Source organism: Felis catus, chromosome D3 (assembly GCF_018350175.1).
Source record: "Felis catus isolate Fca126 chromosome D3, F.catus_Fca126_mat1.0, whole genome shotgun sequence".
Taxonomy (NCBI): Eukaryota; Metazoa; Chordata; class Mammalia; order Carnivora; family Felidae; genus Felis; species Felis catus.
In genome coordinates this window covers 9,981,583-10,000,343 of record NC_058379.1, presented here as the reverse complement: position 1 = coordinate 10,000,343, position 18,761 = coordinate 9,981,583, and the positions used below count along the sequence as shown (strand labels likewise).

General features: G+C 44.2%; 1 protein-coding gene across 12 annotated transcripts in view; it reads left to right on the top strand.

Annotated features, from left to right (window-relative positions):
- Positions 1 to 18,761, top strand: part of HECTD4 (HECT domain E3 ubiquitin protein ligase 4) — a 192,405-nt gene that overhangs the window by 120,517 nt on the left and 53,127 nt on the right. For 8 of the 12 annotated variants that reach the window (XM_045041851.1, XM_045041855.1, XM_045041852.1 and 5 more), the window contains 18 exons: positions 99 to 187; positions 567 to 742; positions 2,852 to 2,987; positions 3,099 to 3,240; positions 3,341 to 3,507; positions 6,458 to 6,604; positions 7,217 to 7,401; positions 9,642 to 9,795; positions 10,729 to 11,009; positions 11,231 to 11,420; positions 11,546 to 11,620; positions 12,450 to 12,531; positions 14,207 to 14,409; positions 15,063 to 15,198; positions 16,022 to 16,204; positions 16,690 to 16,854; positions 17,251 to 17,420; positions 18,354 to 18,469. In XM_045041851.1, coding sequence (XP_044897786.1) covers positions 99 to 187; positions 567 to 742; positions 2,852 to 2,987; positions 3,099 to 3,240; positions 3,341 to 3,507; positions 6,458 to 6,604; positions 7,217 to 7,401; positions 9,642 to 9,795; positions 10,729 to 11,009; positions 11,231 to 11,420; positions 11,546 to 11,620; positions 12,450 to 12,531; positions 14,207 to 14,409; positions 15,063 to 15,198; positions 16,022 to 16,204; positions 16,690 to 16,854; positions 17,251 to 17,420; positions 18,354 to 18,469 — 2,797 coding nt within the window. The remainder of the gene's footprint in view (positions 1 to 98; positions 188 to 566; positions 743 to 2,851; positions 2,988 to 3,098; positions 3,241 to 3,340; positions 3,508 to 6,457; positions 6,605 to 7,216; positions 7,402 to 9,641; positions 9,796 to 10,728; positions 11,010 to 11,230; positions 11,421 to 11,545; positions 11,621 to 12,449; positions 12,532 to 14,206; positions 14,410 to 15,062; positions 15,199 to 16,021; positions 16,205 to 16,689; positions 16,855 to 17,250; positions 17,421 to 18,353; positions 18,470 to 18,761) is intronic. The other 4 variants (XM_023241435.2, XM_023241434.2, XM_023241431.2 and 1 more) reach the window with 2 other exon arrangements.

The following is an 18,761-nucleotide window of genomic DNA, read 5'->3' as shown; positions in this document are numbered from 1 at the left end:
CCCCCTCCCCGAAATTCTCTGTTCCTCTTAACATGAACGGTAAAACTCAATTTTTGCAGATCCTGCCTACCATCTTTTCTTGATTTTTCCTTCTTTAGAACAAAATGAAAGAACTAGAACTTCTGTGTTCAATGAAGGAAGTCTCCTTTGATGGAAATGATCTTGAAAACATGGTCTTATCACTGAGGTTAGTGATGTTAATAACTACACAAAGCTAATTTACTCCTGTGATGCTTACACTGTGATGACGTATACTCTTAGGAGATACTTTTTAAAAATCTGATGCATTCACTGAATATTTGAGTTGGAACTCCGTTTGTAAACATGGAAATTTTTAGTTTGGCCTTCAAAAGTCAGCATAGGTGCATCTGAAACTGGGCAAAGGGAGCTGACACTGGTCTGTTGACAAGGCTGCTCCTTTCTGATAGGGAAGGGGGGAAGGGGAGCGATATTTCTCAGCTTTCTTTGGCTTGGTCTCCCCCTATCTTCTCGTATCCTTATAATTATGAAACTTGGGTTTCGGTGAAGCTGAGAACGACTAAATGCACATTAGCCTTTCCTTCCAGGGAGAAGTTCCTACAAGAAGTGAATTCTCTTACTCAGAAACCGTCGCACCCACTGGCTAAAACGAAGACGTTAGTCAAGAGTTTGATGAACCGAGCCGAGCTGCTGTTACATGTCACCATTGCGGCCCAGTCCGGCCTCACAAGAAGCATCTCGGGGACCCCTGCAGAAACTCCGGGTACAAAGCCAGCCCTGCACGGGCTCTCTGCACTAGCCCGTTTGTAGAAAATACACACCAGCTCCTTAAAGAGAAATCACTCTTGTGTTCTCATAGGAAGGAGAAAAAGAAATTTCAGCATTTTTTTATTCTACCTTTTACTTTCTCATCGAATTCATGTGGTGGCTTGTGAGTCCGTCTGAGCGTCAGGTGTGCCTCCTCACCTGCCTTACTCGGTGTTTCTTGGGAGCATCTTGGGAGCCCAGTAACGTGGATTTTTAGTTTTGGGCTTGTCGCTTTCATAGTAATGTGCATAATTAGTCAACATTATGAATCTTGTAATGCATCACATTTTCCTCTTAAAGCCGAGTTTATATTGCACATTTAGTCATTATGTGGAACCTTCTAACATCAGTTTCACTATTTTTTTTTTTTCCTGGTCACGTTTTAATTGTTAGCCTGAAAGGACATTCCTCAGGAAAATCAATGAGTCGTCTTTAAGTCTGATCCCCAACACTGGGCATAGCCTATAATGACCAGTGTTACTACTTCCTTTTTTTTTTTTTTTTTTAATTTTTTTTTTTTAATGTTTCTTTATTTTTGAGAGAGAGACAGAATGTGAGTGGGTTAGGGACAGAGAGAGAGGGAGGCACAGAATCCGAAGCAGGCGCCAGGCTCCGAGCTGTCAGCACAGAGCCCAGTGTGGGGCCCGAACCCATGAGCTGTGAGATCATGACCTGAGCTGCAGTCGGACGCTCAACCGACTGAGCCATCCGGGCACCCCGACAAGTGTTACTACTTACCTTGAGAGAGAGGATGAATAAACAGGAGACTCTGTGTTATCTAACCCGATGGACCCTGCCAAGCAAGCAAACTGTTTTCATCCCAGCTGATGGGCCCAGGGCTCCCCTCGCGTGGGAGAGAAGTCCAGGGGGACTCAGGTTTCTGACCCCCTAGTGAAAGGGTACTGTTGGCTGAGAACATCCAGGGACATGTACCAGGGTGTGCAGTGTGATCACATACTGAGACGGTGTGCTGACCATGTCCTTAGTCACACTGAGCTTTGGTTAATTCAAGGTCCTATAGAAAGACTTAACCACCCAGTAAGGCTGATGATGCTTTCCAAGAGGTTCTTTCCATCAGAGATCATGAACCAATAGTTTGCTGAGCAATAACATCTTCAAAAACTATTTTTTAAGACTGAAGCTATCTAACCATTCTTTTTTAAATAATTTTTTAATGTTTTATTTATTTGGGGGGGGGGGTGGAGAGGGAGAGAGAATGAGTGGGGGAAGGGCAGAGAGAGAGGGAGACAGAATCTGCATCAGGCTCCAGGCTCTGGACTGTCAGCACAGAGCCTGAGATGGGGCTCGAACTCATGAACCATGAGATCATGACCTGAGCCGAAGTCAGACACTTACCTGACTGAGCCATCCAGGTGCCGCTAACCATTCGTAAGACCAATGCAAAATAACCTTGACTTTTTTTTTTTCTTAGATGATCTTAATATGTAGTTTTGTCATCTTCCATTAAATATTCTTTTATAATACAACTAGTCTCCTGGATAGCGTTAAGGAGTATATTTTAGAGGAAGGGCCAGTCGGATTCTAGCTCAAGTGTGATATTTACTCACACCAACTATGATCAAAGCCAAGGTACTACCAAATGTCAGTAAATCAGCTGAATAAATCTGGGATTAAAGGGGGAACAAAGGCTGTCTCTGAAAAACAAACAAAAAAACACATTTGGATTTATTTCAATTGAGAAATTTTTTATTCTAGAGATTACTGTCTCTGTCCTCTCTGCCTTTTTAGAACGCTTATATGAAGGTGAACATTGAGAGTTTATGAAATTAAATGAATCTTTCATCCTTTTTTTGAAACCCAATTTAATAAGAAAGATTCTAGTTTTTCACACTAAAATGCCTTTTTAACCCTAATACCTTGATTTTAAAGAATGGGCCTAAAAGTCACCAGTGTGCAATGCTGGCTGGATTAGAACCTCCTAGAGAATCCTGAAGTCTCCTAGAAAGCAAAGAGTATCTTTCTTAGACTGATAGCGTAGCTGTTGTTGCTGTCCTTACAAATCGGATAGCAGATACGCCAACCTTTTTATTGCTTTCTGTTTCAGCTTGTAAATCGGCTTCAGAAACAAAAGTGATATCTCATGCTGTGCGGCAGCCTGTTTTTCTTCGCAGCATGTCGGCTCCTTCTGACCTGGAAATGATTGGTAATGAAGATTTGGAATTTACTCGAGCAAATCAGAGGTAAATGACTAATGGCCAAGGTTGGATTCCCACGTGAGCTGAAGACCGTCATCAAAACACGCTCCCTGAATTTGTGGTTTTGTGATCTAGCGCTGTTTTGCTTTCCCATAGGCGGCGCCATGTGACGAGCCACCGCAGCAGCTCCTTCACACTCCTGCAGTCACTGGCCATCGAGGACAGCAGGGACAAGCCCACCTACAGCGTCCTGCTGGGGCAGCTGTTTGCTTTCATCGGCACCAACCCTGACCAAGCTGTATGTCCATTTTGCTGAATACAGAGGAATACCACCTAATGGCATGGGGGCCTGTGGCAGTCAGCAAGAGTCAGGCGGGCTTCCTTCTCATGCGTTTCAGGTGTCCAGCAGCAGCTTTCTTTTGGCTGCACAGACGAGGTGGCGGAGGGGAAATACTCGCAAGCAGGCCCTAGTGCACATGCGGGAATTGCTGACGGCTGCTGTGCGCGTCGGGGGTGTGACGCACCTCGTGGGTCCAGTGACGATGGTCCTTCAGGGAGGACCCAGGTCAGTTGTTTCTATTAGTTCATACCATCCTGTCTGGAGTGTGCAAGAGGCATTCCAAAGATTATTCATGAGGCCATATTTTAGACGGGTATTTGCTAACGTTTTCCCCTAAAACAATATCTTTATTTTTATTTTTGTAAAAGTATTCCACAATTTTTTTTAACAATTGCAGCATGTGTAACAAAGTAAAAGTCCCTTTATTCCTCCTCTTCTAAATTCCACCCTGTTAACTAAGAGCTTGTTGTATCAACTACACACACATAAATGGCTGTTTCTCCTTGTACACAGAAGTATGTATGTGTGTGATTTTTTTCCCCTTAATTCAGATTATATTATACTACAATAGAACACTGCCATGAGAATTGTTTTGCTCATATATGTTGGATATATCTCTTCTCATGTCATTACTTCAAGATCTGCTTTATAGTTAAAAAAAATTTTTTTTAATGTTTATTTTTTAAGGGGGGGGGGAGGGGCAGAGAATGGGAGGCACAGAATCCGAAGCAGGCTTCAGGCTCCGAGTCGTCAGCACAGAGCCTGACACGGGGCTTGAGCTCACGAACTGTGAGATCATGACCTGAGACAAAGTCCGATGCTTAACCAACTGAGCCACCCAGGCGCCCAACTTTATAGTTTCTTTTTAAAGTTTGTTTTGAGAGAGAGAAAGCACCTGCATGAGTGGGGAGGGGCAGAAAGAGAGAGAGAATCCCAAGAAGACTGCACTGTCAGCGCAGAGCCCAACATGGGGCTCGATCCCACAAACCGTGAGATGCATGACCTGAGCCAAAATCCAGAGTCAGATGCTTAACTGGCTGAGCCACCCAGGCACCCCTGCTTTATCATTTTTAAGAACTTCATGGACCTCTGTTATATGGATGGCTATGTCTTATTTAACTCATCCCCTTCTGGTGGACACATGGTTCATTTTCTCTTACTCTCCTTCATTTTTTCTGTTTTATTTTTGCATTAATAGCAGTGATGTAGTAACATTCTTACACCTATATTTTTGTGTACTTTTGTGCTTATTTTGCTGGATCAATTTCTTTTAAAATTTGTTTTTTAATGTTTATTTTTGAGAGAGAGAGAGCACGTGCCAATGGGGGAAGGGTAGAGAGAGGGAGACACAGTATCCGAAGCAGGCTCCAGGCTCTGAGTTGTCAGCACAGAGCCCGATGCAGGGCTCGATGTCACAAACCTCGAGATCGTGACCTGAGCCACCCAGGCGCCCCTTGGCGAAATTAATTTCTAAAAACCTAGTCGTAGATAAGAACTTTGAAGAACATTTTGTATTTGTGAGGAGTTTTTCTATACTGTTCCCTACTGGGCTTCAAAGATCTTCAGATAGAAATAGAAAAGGCAGTTGTCTACAGGTCCTAGAGTAGATGCTTGGGGCTGCTTGTGTCTCCTGACAGCTCTTTGAGGAGTTCTGGCCAATAAGCAGGGGTCAGTGGCTGGAGCAAAATGTGTTAACTAGCAAGAGCTCGCATGAATATCTTGAGAAATTTCTGTGTCCATCAGGAGAGGCCAAGTTATTCTTTGGAAGCAAAACCCTCCCAAATCTCCGTGTTTACAGAACAAAACTTCAGTGGTTGCTCATGTCCAGCGCAGGTGCGCCCCAGCCCGTGATACTCCCAGGAGCCCAGTAGAGGAGGCGACCGCTGTCTCAAAAGCTGTCCGTCCCCTTGTTAGAGCTCTGGCTTATTGGCCAGGCTGGTCACATGCTCATCCAACCAAAGGGAAGCCACAAGGCACAGTGAGTAGCACTGGCTACCACAACTTACTTCCAGAATAATTTTTCTTATCCATTTTTTTTTTAACGTTTATTTATTTTTGAGACAGAGACAGAGCATGAATGGGGGAGGGTCAGAGAGGGAGACACAGAATCTGAAACATGCTCCAGGCTCTGAGCTGTCAGCACAGAGCCCGACGTGGGGCTCGAACCCACGGACCGTGAGATCATGACCTGAGCCGAAGTCGGCCGCTTAACCGACTGAGCCACCCTGGTGCCCCATCCAGAATAATTTCTCCACAACCCTGGCAGCATTATTCCTTTTTCCGTCAATTATTAATGTCATAGGTCAAACATTTGAAAAAATGCAGAAAATCCCAAAGTGTAAAGTAGAAAATCACCTGCAAATCCAGGATCTCAAGATAAAATGTGTTAACACTCTAGTGTATTTGTTCTGTCTTTATTCTAACCATAGATTCCTCCTGTAATGTCTCTAGTGGCTGTGTAGCCACTGCATCGTATTCCCGAACCTTTATTTATGGCTCAATCCCTACTTTTCCACCTTAGGTTTTATTTATTTTTGTTATTATAAACAGTATTCTATGGCCTATCTTCGTAGATGAATCCGGATAGTTCCAGTTTTCAACTAATATTAATTGCTGTAGAATTGCCCCCAGGTTGTGTTTTTACACTGGGAAAGTCTTAGTTCATATCAATTGGATTCTCATACTCTGCTAATAATCACAGTGTGAACTTGACAAGGACACTTAGCTAATCTATTTGGGCCTTGATTTTCTCATGAGTACAATTACGTTTACAGAATTCAGTGCTGCATAGGATATTGCAGGCCTGTTTCAAATGGCTTCATTATTAAATACGTTTGGGAAATGTTGGGTACCATTCTCTTGCTCTTAGAGTTATTGTGGACCTTAACCTTGTAAGGCTCCGAGTAGTCCTACAGTAAAGAACCCTGCTTGACTTGACTTAGCCTAGGATTCCCCAGACTTCTCTAGAGCATGGGCATTGTGTTTGAGGCAACTTAAGAAATGCTGCCTAACAGTCTTCTGTGGTCCTGCAGTCTGGGAAACGCTGGTGATCTCTAACATCCCTTCAGTTCGGGATTCATCTAGACACTCTTGGATTTCTCAGAACGTGCCTGCTCTTATGTTCACGGTCACTTGCCAGGGCTCAGGAAGCCTGCACTTTGGTTCTGTTTCATAGAATTGAAGAATTAACCTGTGGTGGGATGGTCGAGCAGGTCCAGGAAGCCTTTGGTGAGACCATGACCTCTGTGGTTTCTCTGTGTGCTCGTTACCCTATCGCATGTGCAAATAGCATCGGACTCTTGTGTACCATACCTTACACCAGGTAAGCAAGGCTTTTTACTGTGGGTGAATTGCATTGCAGTGTAGTTGCTTAAATAAAAATACTTCTAAATTAAAAAATTCCCTGGGGTTTTTTTGCTTTGATTATCCAGTGACACTATCACTGTGATTAAGTGAGTTTACCTCCTGACAGACACCTAGCGTTTCTATGTAAATTCCATATTATTGAATTCCTACATGATCAAAAGCGGCCAATAGGGATTATATCACATGGTCAAAAAGTAGAGGTTTGAAGGAAAGAAAAAGGCCTCTAGGAAATTATTTAATACGTTCAGCAAAAATTTTTTTACAAATGCACATTTATTTTCTCAGTACCCTTAGGAATCCCCTCGTGATAAAATATACAACTTTTTTTCTGTTATAGCAACCTTCTGTTTTTACTTGGCTATTCTATATGAACAAGCCAGAACTTGAAGTTTCTTATTTATGAAGGAAATCCTCACCGTAAAGAAGTATTTTTGTGTTTGGTTATATGTGGCGGTAAAGAATGATACTGGCATGTTTTCTGCCCCTTTGATAACCTGGATCTTAAGTGAGAGTTTCCTGAGGGTTGGTCAGTTATGTTTATTTCGTGTACCCTTCCTACCTGGCCCAGGAGTGAAGAGAAGTGCCTGGTTCGCAGTGGCCTTGTGCAGCTCATGGACCGACTGTGTAGCTTGAGCAGTCAGACGGAGTCCGGCTCCAGTGAGAAACAAACCAAGAAACAGAAGGTGGCCACCATGGCCTGGGCAGCGTTCCAGGTGCTTGCCAACCGCTGCGTTGAGTGGGAAAAAGAAGAAGGTAAGAAGCAGGATCCTGTTTTAGAATTCATTGATTTCTTCTGTTGATAGGTTTATTTAATTATGGGTTTAATCAATTAATGATTTCAGGAGAGCCTCTTCGTCAGCATGGTTCTCTGGAAATTTATGGCTACACTGACGTTAAATAATATCCTAGCCTAGAGGGCACTGTGCTAAATGAAATAAGCCAGACACAGAAAGACAAGTACTGAATGATCTTGCTTATATGTGAAATCTAAAAAAGCCAAACAAACTCCTGTGGGGCGCCTGGGTGGCTCAGTCGGTTGAGTATCTGACTTCAGCTCAGGTCATGATCTCACATTCTGTGAGTTCGAGCCCCATGTTGGGCTCTGTGCTGACAGCTCAGAGCCTGGAGACTGCTTCAGATTCTGTGTCTCCCTCTCTCTACACCTGCCTGACTTGCACTCTGTCTCTCTCTCTCTGTCTCTCTCTCAAAAATAATAAACATTAACAAAATTTTTTAAGTAAAAAGAAAAAAGCCAAACTCCTAGAAACCAGGAGTAGAATGGTGGCTGCTAAGAATTTTAGGAGGAGGGGGAAGTGGGAAGATGTATGTCAGAGGGTCAAACTTCCAGTTACAAAGTGAATAAGTTCTACACACAACACACACACACACACACAAACACACACACACAGGTAATTAGTGAGGTGGTGGATATATTAACTAGATTGCCGTAATCCTTTCAGAGTATATATACATATCTATATCTATAATCATGTAGACCTTCTTAAAAAAATGCACATTGAACCACCTAAATTGTATACGACTTGTATTTGTCAGTCATACCTCAGTAAAGCTGTGGCTGGGGAGGTGGGGGGATGGGGAATGATAATCACCTGAATGAGTACAGTAAGCCAGGAAATTGAAAAGATACCTCATTTCCTTTTTGTCAATACTGCTAACAGTCTCCAAATAAATACTCTTATGAAATGGTTTAGTTGCATTTTCAAGTGCCATTTCCAAATTCTGTTTTTACCAATCCAGTTGAAAAAATGAAGTTGAATAACCCATAATATCCCAGGCCTGCGTATACAGCTTGTTGACTTCTCTATTTATTCATTCACTGTGCACTTTATTGTCGAGAGCCAGGCGTAAGATGAACAAGACTTTGACTGCTCTTACTCTTTTTTTTTTTTTTTAATTTTTTTTTTCAACGTTTATTTATTTTTGGGACAGAGAGAGACAGAGCATGAACGGGGGAGGGGCAGAGAGAGAGGGAGACACAGAATCGGAAACAGACTCCAGGCTCTGAGCCATGACTGCTCTTACTCTTAAGAAATAGGGTGCAGTGGGGGAAATGGACCAATGAACAAATGATTACAGTGTGATCAGTGCCATATTTTAGGTGCATGTGAAGTTCAGAGGGAGCACGGAAACAGTGTGTGTAGGCACAGGGATCCAAGACAGCATAGAAAGTTGAGGAAATGACAGCTAATTTGTGTGGCTTTTTACAAGAGCTGCTTGGTGCGGGGAGGGGCCTCTGGATCTACAGTGAAAATGGAAAGATCCCAAAAGGTGTTTAATTGTGTTTGAGGAGAGGTAGGGTGGGAGTTTTAAAAATCAATAGGTTTTCGGGGCACCTGGGAGGTTCAGTCAGTTAAGTGTCTGACTCTTGATCTCAGCTCAGGTCTTGATCTCAGGGTCGGGAGTTCAAGCCCCATGGTGGGCTCCACGCTGAGTGTGGAACCTACTTAAAAAAAAAAAAAAATTAGGGGCACTTGGGTGGCTCAGGCAGTTAAGCGTCCAACTTCGGCTCAGGTCACGATCTCAAGGTTTGTGAGTTCAAGTCCCACATCGGGTTCTGTGCTGGCAGCTCAGAGCCTGGAGCCTGCTTCGGATTCTGTGTCTCCCTCTCTCTGTGTCCCTCCTCTGCTGACACTCTGTCTCTCAAAAATGAATGTTAAAAAATTTTTTTCAAAACAAAATAAAAATCAACAGGTTTTCATCACAGGAAGAAAATGGTGATTCTTCCCTATTAATCAAAATATGTTCCTTAGTTTTGTGTGAATTCTGTTCGGTTTATTTTGGTAGCTAATGGAATACTGAGTAGGTTAGAGAAGAGGTTGGGCAAGAGGAGGGCTTTAATGCAGGGAGGCTGAGAGGGAGGATTCACCATGCCTGCAGGCTCGCCATGGCTTCCTCGGGTTCTCACCTTTTTCTTTTTTCTTTTTTTTATTTTTCCTTTTTCTTTTCTTTCTTTCTTTTTTTAAACTCTGTAGGTGGCTCCACAGAGGCCGTGCACTCAGGGCTGGCCCGTCAGGTGTCCAGCCTTCTCACCAACCATCTTGCCCGAGCAACTGAGTGCTGTGGCAACCAGGCCGCCGGGAACGATGCCCTCCAGGATGTCCTTAGTCTTCTCAATGATCTCTCAAGGTATGGAAGGCCCAGCCGGAGCTGTGGGAGAAAGTGGCTTTCCTCTTGAATGATTGGGGTTCCTTTGGGTGGTGATTGTCTTTGAAACATCTAAATTATGAGGCCATTCTGACCTGCTCCTGCTTCAAGAACAATAGAGAAGAAAAGCATTGGAAAAATAGTAGTTCCAAAGTGTGAGGGTTATTTAGGTGAATATCTACATTATAAGATGATGTCATTTGCTTTAATGTTTTGCTGGCAACAGCCGCTAGCCTTTCAAGTAGATACAGTTGCATTAAGTAACCCCAAATCCTTACCCTTATTATATAGCAAGGTAAAGAATAATCAGTCAGGACCTGTAATTGACTCATGTTCTCATACTGTGTCTTCAGAAAGAAGATAATCTGTGGGGGGGGGGGGGCGGGGGGGGGATGGTTGGTTGGTAACATCCTGGGTGAGTGGTGAGGTCCACAGCGGCTTGTCTACATAAGGCTGCTGTTCTTTGGTTCTGCTCGACTTGGTTTTCTTCTCAGTGAGATGTCACAGGTTCAGCTGGGACAGATTGCAGACTGTTGAGGCTTATACAATACTGTGTGGTATCTTTGGTCTTGACGCACTCCTTAAAAAGGAATAAAAGGTTAAACGGAAAGTCTCCTAGTTTGGATTTCAGAGTCGTAGTGCCCTGTGAATCATGCTGAACTGTAGCATCGCAATTAAGTAAACATTGGGTATCAGCAACTGCTCAGAAATGTTTCGTTTTGAGTGGTCGCTTGTGAGCCTTCATTAGATATTTACAGAAAAGCTCAGATTCAGATCTCCTTTATAAAAACACAATGCCGAATGTGTGTCTTCCTCGTGAATCCGTTTGTTCGTCCTCGTTTAGGGAACTCTCACGTCTGAACTTCTACAGACCAACATGCCCAGTGTCGTGTGCCTTTTCTTCCCTCTTTCCAGGAGTCACATAGGCAAAGCCATCCTGAGCCAGCCAGCTTGTGTGTCCAAACTCCTCTCCCTGCTGCTTGACCAGCGCCCATCTCCAAAGCTCGTCCTTATCATTCTTCAGCTGTGCCGGGCGGCGCTCCCGCTGATGAGCGTGGAAGACTGTGGCAACGTGGAGCTCCCACCGTGGAGCTACTCCGTTCCCTCCCTAAACAGTGAGCAGGAGGATCCCAGCGACCCAGCGTCCAAGATAGCCTCATTGCTCTTAGCAAAGCTGGCAGATTACGTGGTCCCAGGTGAGCAGCTCCTGGTCCCAGCAGGGCGCTGTGGCACCCACTTCCCGGGGCAGGCCAGACTGAGCTTTCCACGGTCTATCACCTGTAGCTGCTGCTGTGCCTCCTATGATGAGAGAGGAGGAGAAGGGAGAGGGAGGAAGAGAGACTCCAAAATCTGAGCTTGCCCTGTGCCGGGGAGCTGCACAAATAACATTGTGATTTTTCTCTGTTTGCTTTCAAAGGATGTCAGACAGTTCTCTCTCCAACTGCTTCTGAACCTGACACTACATTGACGAAAACCAGTCCCAAGAGTTCCTTAAAAGGAGATAAAGATCCTGGAGAAGAGAGTGAAGCAGTGGATGGCAAGCTGTCTATCTTTATCCACAAGCGGGAAGACCAGTCGTCCCACGAGGTTCTCCAGCCGTTACTGAGGTAACTGGTGATTGTGATAGCTCTGTGTCCTCAGACTCTGTAAGCCCCTTATGTACATCAGCTATCTCCACCCTCTTGACAACCCTAAGAAGCAACCACTATTCCTGTCATCCCTGTTGTTACAGTGGAGAAACTGAGGCAGAGCTGAATCACAGACGCAGGCCTCTGACCGCAGAGTACAAGCTGTTATCCATGACTCGGTACTGTCTCTTCAGACCCAACAGAGAGCAAGAGCCCTGTTGAGAATGTATTGTTTGTGCTCAGTGGAGAGTCTGCAGTGTGATTTGGGCTTCGAGAAGGAATAACGCAGGCTGGTTTTAGTTATTGGCATCTTTCAGCCATTGGTCAGTTTAAGGATACCATTGACCGTGAGGTGGAGAAATAAGAGAAACTTTTTAAAACTTTAATTCACTGAAGGTGAATGGTATGATTGCTCAACGGGAAAGTACAAATATACCTACTGTCCAAAGATTACAGACCTCCGGGGCCCTGTTAGTGGGAGCCCGGGCGATGGGAAGGCCTACCATAGCACACGAGGGAGTTGAGGATGCCTGTGTATGTCTCAGGTGGGAGACTTTTTTCTCCAGATAAATGATTGGATGATGGTGTCCTCCTCATAATTGGTCCCTTGTCTGCCATCCTGGCAGCTGGAAGCACTCCTGGGCTACTGTATGAACCAATAGGGCCAGGCAGGTCCTGCTAGATGCGGAAATCACCAAGAAGCATTCTTGGGCGTTGCAGGATTTTAGAGTGCAAATTTGGTGAAGGAGTGTTCGGAGAGGCAGAGGAAGCTGAGTTGTCAGAAACATCCAGTCATTCACACTAAGGCATCCAATTCATGCTGCAGTTAAAGTCCCCTCACTTTGGGATTTAGATCGCTTCCCGAGTGCCTCCCAGGCCTTCTTGGGATCATAGGTTCGGAGTCTCGAGTTTGTTCAGCTCCGACCAGCACTAGGTTGCCCCATGGGCATGCAGTGCCACCTTGACCTTGCCCGTAAGATGGCCCCCTCTCTCTGCCTTCCCTTCTAGTAGCTCCGAAGGACGGCCCTTCCGACTTGGCACTGGCGCCAACATGGAGAAAGTTGTGAAAATGGATCGAGACATGACGAAGGTAAACCCGATACAGAAATATTTGCCCTGACAAGACCCACGATTGAAGGGCACTTACCATGCTTTCGGTTTTCAAGAGACACTTAAAAAAAAAAAAAAAAAAAAAAAAAAATTCAAGTTACCACAAGGAGGCAGGGTGAGAAATCGAAGTTACTGGCTTAACTGAAGCTGTTTTCAAGAGAACTAGTTAGAATCAATTTGTCATTAATGTTAAAATATAAAAGAGACCTCTTGGTTTTGACCTAGAAGTTTTTTCTTAGTTCGGTTAAGAAAGTTGTGCAGCCTATGGGCACCTGGGTGGCTCAGTTGCCTAAGTGTCCGACTTCAGCTCAGGTCATGATCTCACAGTCTGTGGGTTCGAGCCCCGCGTTAGACTGTGCTGACAGTTCAGAGCCTAGAGCCTGCTTTGGATTCTGTGTCTCCCTATCTCTACACCTCCCCCGCTTGCCCTCTGTCTCTCTCTGTCAAAAATAAACATTAAAAAAAAAAGTTTTGCAGCCTAAAACTGCAGGACACCTGGGTGGCTTAGTCAGTTGACCGTCCAACTCTTGATTTTGGCTCTTGATTTTGGCTTGGGTCATGATACCACAATCATGGGATCGAGCCCCGCATTGGGCTCCATGCTGAGTGTGGAGCCTGCTTACAATTCTGTCTCTCCCTCTGTCCCTCTCACCCGTTGCACACATGCTCTCTCTCGCTCTAAGAGTAAGAAATAAAAAATGAAGTTTTGTAGCCTAATAATACTTTAAAAGGGATCACGTGTGAAAGGTTAGAAGAGTAATAGATAAGAAATAAAGACACATAGCTCATAAAAAAATAGAAAAATATGCCCACATTTACAAATTACACAACAAAGGATTAAAAATAGTAATATATCCTTTTTCATCTGTCACACGAAGTTAAGATTGAGAATACCCGTTGCGGTCAAGATGAGAGTAAATAGTCCTTCTCAAGTATCTAGATACAACCATGCTCTTCATGTTCTGTTGATAAGAAAACCAAGTAGAATCTGTATACCCCTAAATACGGGATTGATTAAACAATTGTTATGTGTCAATTATACCTCAGGTTTTTTTTTAATTTAAGAATTTAAATTATATGCATACAATGAAATACCATACAACTATATAAAGAGCTGGGTCGATCTGTATATACTGATATCAAAACACATGATGTTTTTGTTAACTGATAAAAATAAATAGAAAAACTGTGTGAAGTGAGATCCATGATTATGTATGCCAAAATTTGCATGGAAATAGGGGCGCCTGGCTGGCTCAGTTGGTTAAGTGTCCGACTTCAGCTCAGGTCATGATCTCATGGTTCGTGGGTTCGAGTCCCGCATTGGACTCTGTGCTGACTGCTCAGGGCCTGGAGCCTGCTTCGGATTCTGTGTCTCCCTCTCTCTCTCTGCCCCTCCACCACTCATGCTCTGTCTCTCCTCTCTCAAAAACGGATAAATATTAAAAAAAAACAAAAAACTGCATGGAAAGAAATCTAGAGGACTAACAATTGTGTGACTGGGTGAGGACATGGGATGTTTATGGGAAATTAACTTTTTACATAGTATTTTGACATGTGAATTTTTAGAAATGAGCCCAGGTTGCCTTGGTAACCGGGAAGCAGGCTTTAACAGGTAAGGAAGCCGAGTGTGGTGACTGTCTCAAACCTCCCTCCAGGGCGGCTGCTGTGAAGTGATTACAGAAGAGGCCGCAGCCGCTCTTCGGAAGGCAACCAAGTGGGCACAGTCTGGCCTCATCGTCAGCGTTGGGCCACCTGTAGAGTCCATCAACCCAGAGACTGTGAGCGGACTGTCCACAGGCGACAAGAAGAAAACCGCCCAGACCTCCATTTGCCGAGAGAGGAACTCGGAGCTCGCAAGGTAGTCTTTCCCTGTCCACGTTTTTTTCAGAGCTACTTTGTAATGGACTTGTGGTTTGGGTTTTTATCGTCTGTCATCCCCTCGGCCTGCCAGAAAACGAGGACTGAGGGCTTAAGACACCCAGCCGAGATTGTGGCGGGTGAATAGGGTGGCACTGCTGGCCAAGTGGGCAGCTATAGCCAGAGGGTGGTATTTCTGAGAAAGGCCACCACCAGGAACACCAGCTACGGCTTTTCTGAGCATTAGTAAACTCAGGTCTTACTGCCTCTGTTTCTTCCAAACGATACTTCCCACCAGCCCACCTGTATACAATAACCTCTAAGGAGTAGAGAGGAGTGAGTGTTGCCTCCAACAAGTCTGCAAGGTGTTCTATTCTTTCAAGCCAGGAATTAGGCGTCTTCCCTCAATCCTGATGGTTTACGCGGTTCAAGGTTGAGGTGTGTTGTTTCAGAGGATTCTTCAGCTACTGGAAGGAATATGAATGAAGTGATTTTTCTTTTCCTGATGATAATTTAGCATCTCTTTTTCTCAATGAATCCACTTTTTCCTGTATAATTAGAAAATTTTTCTATCTGATGATAACCCTAAAAGCCCCCTCATCTGCATTCTTAACCATCCCTGGGCATTGACCCTTTCCCTCCTGACGCTTGCAGGACTGACCCCGTCCGACCCTTCATCAGCGGGCACGTGGCAAACAGCATGGCCGCAGAGGTGATTGCCTTGCTTCATAGCTTGCTGATGGCACCCGAGTCAAATGCTGCTCAGATATGGACCACAACAGCAGAAAAGGTTAGCACGGTGTCACTGCCTAATCGAGGAAACGAGGAGGAAGTTTGTGTTCTGTTTCAGCATTTGAATCCTGCCTAGCAAGGGTCATATTCTAGTAAAGAGAGATTTCCCAAATTGGCCAGATAGACTTGTTAGCTGTTCTCCCACCCCCCACCAACACCACATATTTGCTTTGGTTTAGTGGTTTCACCCCTGTTAATCTATGTCCCCTGTCGCTGCCAGTTCTAATTTTGCAGAAGACCAGACTGTATTCTCAGGGAAAGAACGGAACTCCTTGTTTCTCTTTGCTTGTGTTTGATTGGCACTGACACTAGGAAATCACACAGCCTTGATTTATTGGATTTGATACGTGTATTTACTAAGTCCTGAGGAGGTCCCTGTAATTTATACCCCCAGACTGCTCTATCAGTAATTCATCACTACAAACAGAAGTCTAGTTTCCTAAAATCTGGGGATCTGTAATCAATTCCCATTTTCCCACTGTCATTTTTCAAGTGAGTGCCTTATAGCATGTCCTCAAAGAAAGTGGGTATTGAGATGTAAGCAGTATGCTGTGATGGTTTTCCATCAGGTTAAGATTTTGCTTTCGTTCTGTTAACACAGTGTTTGTCCCATATGCTGAGGTTGTGTGTGTGCAGTCCTAGTTCTATAAGGCAGATACGGCATCAGTCAATGGTCATACCTCGTAGTTACTTCATCCCTCCCATAACCGAAGTTCCTTCGGGACACAGGAGCCAGGCACTGTTACAGACACTTCATCACTCTTAGTATCAAAAATGACTAAAGCTTTAACTCCTACTACATGGCTGCTTTTTCAATGTAGGTTCTGTCTCGTGCGCTGATGTACATTCCACAGTTGGGGAAATACGCAGAGAGCATTCTGGAAAACGGCAGCAGCAGTGGCAGGAAACTCGCCAAACTTCAGAGAATCGCCCGCCAGGCTGTCGCTGCACTGTGTGCTCTCGGAGGATTCAAAGAGACCATCAAGATAGGGTCTGAGGTTCAGGTAACCAGCCAGCGTTTCCCAAGTCACTGCTCTCCCCAAGTCACTGCATCCATTGATTAATTGATCATCTGTAAGATGGCATCATCCACCCGAATGGACAAAGATCCTTGTTCTTTTGAGCTAAACAAGGAATCTGAGAAACTCACGAATTCTAATCCACACCGTGCTACAGATTACTTAAATATTAGTACAGTATTATATAATGTTAACTATAATACTTGTGCCCTATGGTGTCACTAATATTTTAGAGTTGGGAGTTTGAGAGTCTGTCATCTTGTGATGACCTTGCCACAGATTTTAGGGCCTATTATTTTAACTCCCATTCAGTGCATGGTACCTGCATTGTAATAAACACGCAGTAATTCCTGCATTCTTGTAATGCCAACTGACAACAGCTGCTAATTTGCTCCTCCCCGCCTGTCGCATGAGAGCGTTACGAACACCATCGTTGCTGGTCGGCAGTTCTAATCCATCGTTGTCTCTAGGTTTTAGGTAGAGGAATATCAGGAAGCATCGGAGTAGTGGCTTCTATCAATGAACAGGAAGGTATAGCTACAGTCAGATTCCCACCCATAGACTGTAGAAAGACTTCGCAAGCGTCAGACACATTGACTATTCCATTGTCTAGACTTTGTGTTCCAAGATCAGAGGTAAGGTGATTTTTAAATGCATTATCACATGTCACTGCAAATGGTAACCATACCGTAATGAGCAATATGCACATTCATAGTGCAGAGGCACAAATACCTGGTTATCTTAAATGCTACTTGGGATGTATATTTATGTATTGGGCATAATTACTTAATAATAACATTTATGTGAAAATTTCACCTAGGTGACGAGATTCATCTCTTTGGTTAGGAATATTCCACAGTGTGTTATGTTTTTAATTGTTTTGGTCTAGTTTGCTATTTTCTGTATGGTGATTTTATTTTTTTAACTGAAATTGTGAGAATTAACTCCAGATAATAATGCCCTCATTTCTTATAAACTAACTACTTGAATTTAACTTTCTGCCATGCCCCCCCCCCCCCCACCACCATCAGGCACTGCCTCTTCATAAACTGTCCATTACTGAGAAGGTAGTACAGGCAGTCCAGTCCATGTTGCTTCCTCAGGAGGGAAGTCTCTCTATTCATACCTCACTTCCTGCAACAGGAGATGGGTCAGCTCCTGTGATGGCAGTCGTTCGGCTCCTGGCTGAAATAAGAACAAGGTGAGCACCCGGGCCACAGAGGCGGGGCGGGGGGGACTCCACTCCCGGCTTAGTGGGTCCACAGGTGAAGTCCATGCCAACGTGAGAACGGAGACCATTGTCTTGAGCTTTGTTGACTACCTTTTTGTCGCATTCCCCAATGCGACTTGCAGAAAGTTCTGTTGCATTGTGTAATTTCTACACTTTGAAACACTTTAGCTGTTCCCCTAAGAATATAAGTAAGCCATCAAGATGTGGTCTATGGAAAGTGTGCCTAAGGCTCCACCGCTCTGCTTTGGTAAAAGTACCTTGTTCTGTCCCGGGAATCCTTCTGCCACTCTACCTTGTGTAAATGGGTTGGGCCGCATTAGCATACATCTGGTCTGTCGCTTTCCAAACCCATGATGAGAAAACTAGGGAACGCCCTCAACTGTTGGTGTCAGAAGGAAGAGTAGCATTTTCTTGCGAATGCGTCTATTTGGCACAAAACAACGGTAACAAGTTTCTCTTTTGGCGATGGGACTTCTTGGAAGGTTCTAAGATGCATTTTGAAGTAGGTGACAGATCAGCATACAGATTTTCCAAGCGTTTGGGTCCCTCTCGTTCCCAGAACACTAATACTGCCCGAGGAGCACAGATGAGGAAGCATTGTTAAGAGATGATGCTGATTTCTCGCGTGGCACTCTGTGTCTGCATTTAGGAGAGATGGCAACCGCTTTCCCCCTCTCTGCTTGTCGGCAGTGTCAGCAGTTACTGTGGACTGTGGGGCACAAGGAAAGTTAGACCACTCCAGCTCGGGGGAGCGTGGAAAAAAAAAAAAAAAGCAAGAGGAATGGGGAGTGTGAATCTTTTTGTAAATTACGGGACAGAATTGACTGAAATGCTTTTCACAGTTAACTTGTTAGAGAATGAACGTTGATGACCTTGAAATATTGTAAATCTTTTAACATTAAGAGCATGCCTGGTCATGGCCCAGCTTTTAGAAGACAGCTTGTTTTGTGAAGAATTCATACAACAGTGTCCCGCAGCTGTTGAAGTGCTCAACCTAGTAGCCCAGGAGTGCAGTGCGGGTAAGTACCTGTGGCTTTCCTTTCCACCCGACTTTATTGAGTTTGTCAGTACATTTCCAATTTGATGATGGAATGCTAACATTTGTGTATACATGCATGAACTTACACACGCGCAAACACACACATCAAACTGCTGAGCTCTGCAGACAGCACTTATCACAACTTTTATCTCAGATCTAGAAATGTAAACAGCTTTTACTACATGCAAAGTAGGAAATCAGCATTTAAAAAAAAAATTTTTTTTTTATGTTTTTATTTTCTTTTTGAGAGCCAGAGAGTGCTAGCAGGGAAG